This window comes from Temnothorax curvispinosus, unplaced genomic scaffold (genome assembly GCF_003070985.1).
Source record: "Temnothorax curvispinosus isolate PA1 unplaced genomic scaffold, ASM307098v1 QBEX01018074.1, whole genome shotgun sequence".
In the NCBI taxonomy this organism is placed as follows: domain Eukaryota; kingdom Metazoa; phylum Arthropoda; class Insecta; order Hymenoptera; family Formicidae; genus Temnothorax; species Temnothorax curvispinosus.
The window spans coordinates 1-3,399 of record NW_020227854.1 but is presented as its reverse complement, the minus strand read 5'-3'; the positions used below and the strand labels follow the sequence as shown (position 1 = coordinate 3,399).

Sequence of the window (3,399 nt, the reverse complement as noted above, 5' to 3'; positions counted from 1 at the left end):
AAAAAAATCAATTGCAAACTGTTCGTTGAGCGATTCGTTTGAAGGGAGAGGGGAAAATATATGAATTATTTATATATAATAATAATAAATAATATCTAATTTTATTCTTTCAGGATACACAAGGAAGCTGCAGTAACGAGATGCATTCGACCTATGCCGCGCTATACGCTTTCCGATTGTCACTGAATCAGGTAAGGCGCGTTAAGTCTCTGGAGCTCGGTCCCACAGTAATCGACTTTAATTAATGCCCACTTCGCGTCCCTGCCTGCACTTTATAAAAACTTTATAAACGACGAAAACTTATTTTCCAGTTGAGTTTTTTTTCAAAAAGTCGACCCAGTTTATATATAAATTTTTGTACAGGCAACAAAGATATATTATGACGATCTATAATATTATAACCAAGAGACGTATTATTGACCAGATAGAAAATTATTTTTTTATATAAATACAAAAGAACTATTTCGTCTATATAAACATACAAACATTAATTATAAAAGACAAATGTCTCTACTTCAATGAAGCGACTCCTCATAACGGTTTTTGCTCTCAGGCAGCCAGTCCAGCTTTATACAGGGCTAGGAGCTTCGATCGTGGCATGGCGACATCCGCAGTCTTCCTCGCAACCCTCGGACTGTCGATGAGCATGTTCTCGTTGAAACAGATGCAGTCGTCGCGCCAACGTCGTCTGCGAAGGCTCTGCTAGAAATCCCCCCATCGCGATCGTAATTCATCAACAATCAAAATCAACAGTCAACTTGAAGAAATGAGTCCATCAGTCGTGAAAACGTGCCTGCGCGACAGTTCATCCCAGTGGGCGACGTTATTCTGAAGTCAACAATGCGGCGTATGTCGGGTTGAGCTATACCTCCACGTCTAGAATGAGAGTTTTGCGGTTTGTACCTATGTCGTATCAGGCAATTTGCAATTGCGTATAAATTTCGCGGCACGTTCCTCTATTGGAGCGCGAACGACTTGTACGTCTGAAGAATCATGTCCTCGATTCGTAGACGCGCTTGCAAGACCGCGCGCTTCAATCACGTGGAATTCAGCACTTGGTACAGACAGGGATTGCAAACGCGATGGGAAATATAGAACATAGACTGGAATGTGAACTCTATTCTGGAAGAAAACGGGATAAATGAGATGGAGAATTTCAACTTGTCCTTTTCTGTGCTTTTCGAGAACAATTGAATACATTGACCAATCAAAAGTTCGCTAAACAGAAATGGAAACAGAGCAACCCGTTTTTTTTCTTCTTGGTACCCGGGCGCTAGCGTGGGAGTTCACATTTCAGTACAGTATATAGTCCATTGGATTTTCGTCGAAGACAGCATCGGCTTCGAGCAAGACGTGTACGCTTCGTGAGTCCGCGAATATGTAATAGCTTCTTCTCCCCCTAGAAACGATAGCTCATCTCATCAAAAGGGAGAGATTCTAGTCGTGCGAGTAAACGAGAAACGGTGCAGCGAATGCGACGGCAATTCTTTTCCAGGAAAACTTTCGCTAGCGATTGATATATCAGAGGATTTTTGCGTTACTTTGCACCACGACTTAGCTTAGTTTTATCGATTATTTAATAGTTCCTTCTGGCGCACAGTCGCGATTGCTGATGCATCGTAACTCGATTTCATGATATATCGCACGCCATTTCTTTAATACTGAATCGATTAAGGGGAAAAATTACACCGAGGAATGACATTAAAGGGTTAACTATATTCATAAAAACCATATTTAAACAATCAAGGATTAAGACTAAATTTTCTGTTATCACTATGCTCAAAGAGATGGGTTTTATAAATTAGTTCTGATCGAAAGTTTTCCTCGAAAAGACAGCCTCGCTGCGAACGAGGGCGAGCCAAAGAGTTTCGCTGAACTGAAACAAGCGAACTTAGTTGAGGTTTTTAACGTTATTAGATAGACTCGGGTCGTAACTTGACGTTCATCAATCATATATCGTTGATAATGCTCATCTCGTCTTTGTCCCCGTAAAGTCGAGTTATTTGAATTAGTCGTTGAACCTGAAGCATAAGTGGCACATGTAGATTGTACGCATATGTACTGCAGTTGTTCATCGCAAATCTCTTCGCGACGTAATCGCCTAAAACCCTATTAAACCCTCCTCGGTGCTTTTGACAAATTAAAATATTCTAGTGCAATTTTTCTCCCTTGCTATTCGACACTATTTTTTTCATTTTACGCGACAAACATACCGTGCTGTAATTATCACAAAAATATACAATGTATTCTGTCAACATTATACGAATCTGTGTATTAGGATGTATTAGTGCCATCTCAGAGCATTTGTAAGGTCATTGTTTTTAATAAAAATGTTGATTCAATTAACTGGGACTTAGTTTTATTAAATATTTCTCGTTAATGCAAGATTTACGTTCAAATCCCACAGAAAGAGAAGGAAGCGATTACGAAGAAACGCAGGATATTTTATCAAAATGTTCAGAAATCGATAAAATATTGTTAAACAATATTATGTCTAGAGAAAACGTGTCAGGACATCTATCCTTCTCTTGGTCTTAACATGTACATTTATTTATAATTATTATACAGTCTCAGGCTCGATATTCCATGTCGTACAACTTGTCTTGTCCATTCTCTCTTTCTCTCTCTCTCTCACACACACATTTTCGTCTCTCGTATTTTCATAAAAAGTCGAGTCCATGCCGCAGAAAAGAAAACTGCGAGCCAAGAATTTCATCCGTTATGCGTACGAGCCTTATTTACGAGTGATATAAAGATTTCCAATTTCTCTTTTGTCACGCAAAGTTATTCCTCATCTATTTCCACGGCACGGACGCGATTGCTCATACAAGAAATATAATATTTATATATAAGTAGTTCATATATATATATGCGTGTATAGTAGGTATGTATAGAGAATTGAAGATCGTCGGGCTGCTCGATTCGAAAGTTCGTATACGCGTCAAGTATACAACGCGACGACGACATGTTACACAACATCTTCAAACGATCCTGCGACGGATATGCGAGAAAAAAAGCTCCGGGGATTCGGGAATCCCCATCCGAGATAATTTATTTAAAATTCGTAGGACCTAAATGTACACCGTTTGATAATTTCTTTCTATCCCGCATCGTTCGACGTTCCACTTTTTTTTCTTCTTTTCATTTGAAAAGGAGGACTAGAATTCGAGATTACGAGGGATTGGAGATTTGATTTCGCGATCGGAGAAAGGGATTTGATTGTCCGTCAATTTCGCAAATGATAGAAATTGTTTAAAGAGGAGGCTCAAAGAGGGGGAGAGCTCTCTACTTGAACGAGAAAGAGGGGAAAATAACGCTGGTGACGAGATCCTCGATAAACTCTCATCGGTAGACGAAACAAAGGTTGTTTTAAAAAATTCCTCGCGATATGCTGCGCCT

The 3,399-nt window shown here is 39.5% G+C and overlaps 1 protein-coding gene across 1 annotated transcript; it reads left to right on the top strand.

Annotated features, from left to right (window-relative positions):
- Positions 1–80: 80 nt before the first annotated feature.
- On the top strand, positions 81–2,346 carry LOC112468102. Its single transcript, XM_025037141.1, has 2 exons — positions 81–191; positions 554–2,346. Exons 1-2 carry the CDS (start codon positions 141–143, stop codon positions 704–706), a joined length of 204 nt encoding a protein of 67 aa, XP_024892909.1. The 5' UTR covers positions 81–140; the 3' UTR covers positions 707–2,346.
- Positions 2,347–3,399: the final 1,053 nt, after the last annotated feature.

Bases quoted from the DNA above. Each gene is read 5' to 3' on its own strand.
- LOC112468102 (XM_025037141.1), top strand. From the start codon at position 141: ATGCATTCGACCTATGCCGCGCTATACGCTTTCCGATTGTCACTGAAT. The intron at 192-553 runs GTAAGGCGCGTT...TTTTGCTCTCAG, and splicing joins TCCGATTGTCACTGAATCAG to GCAGCCAGTCCAGCTTTATA.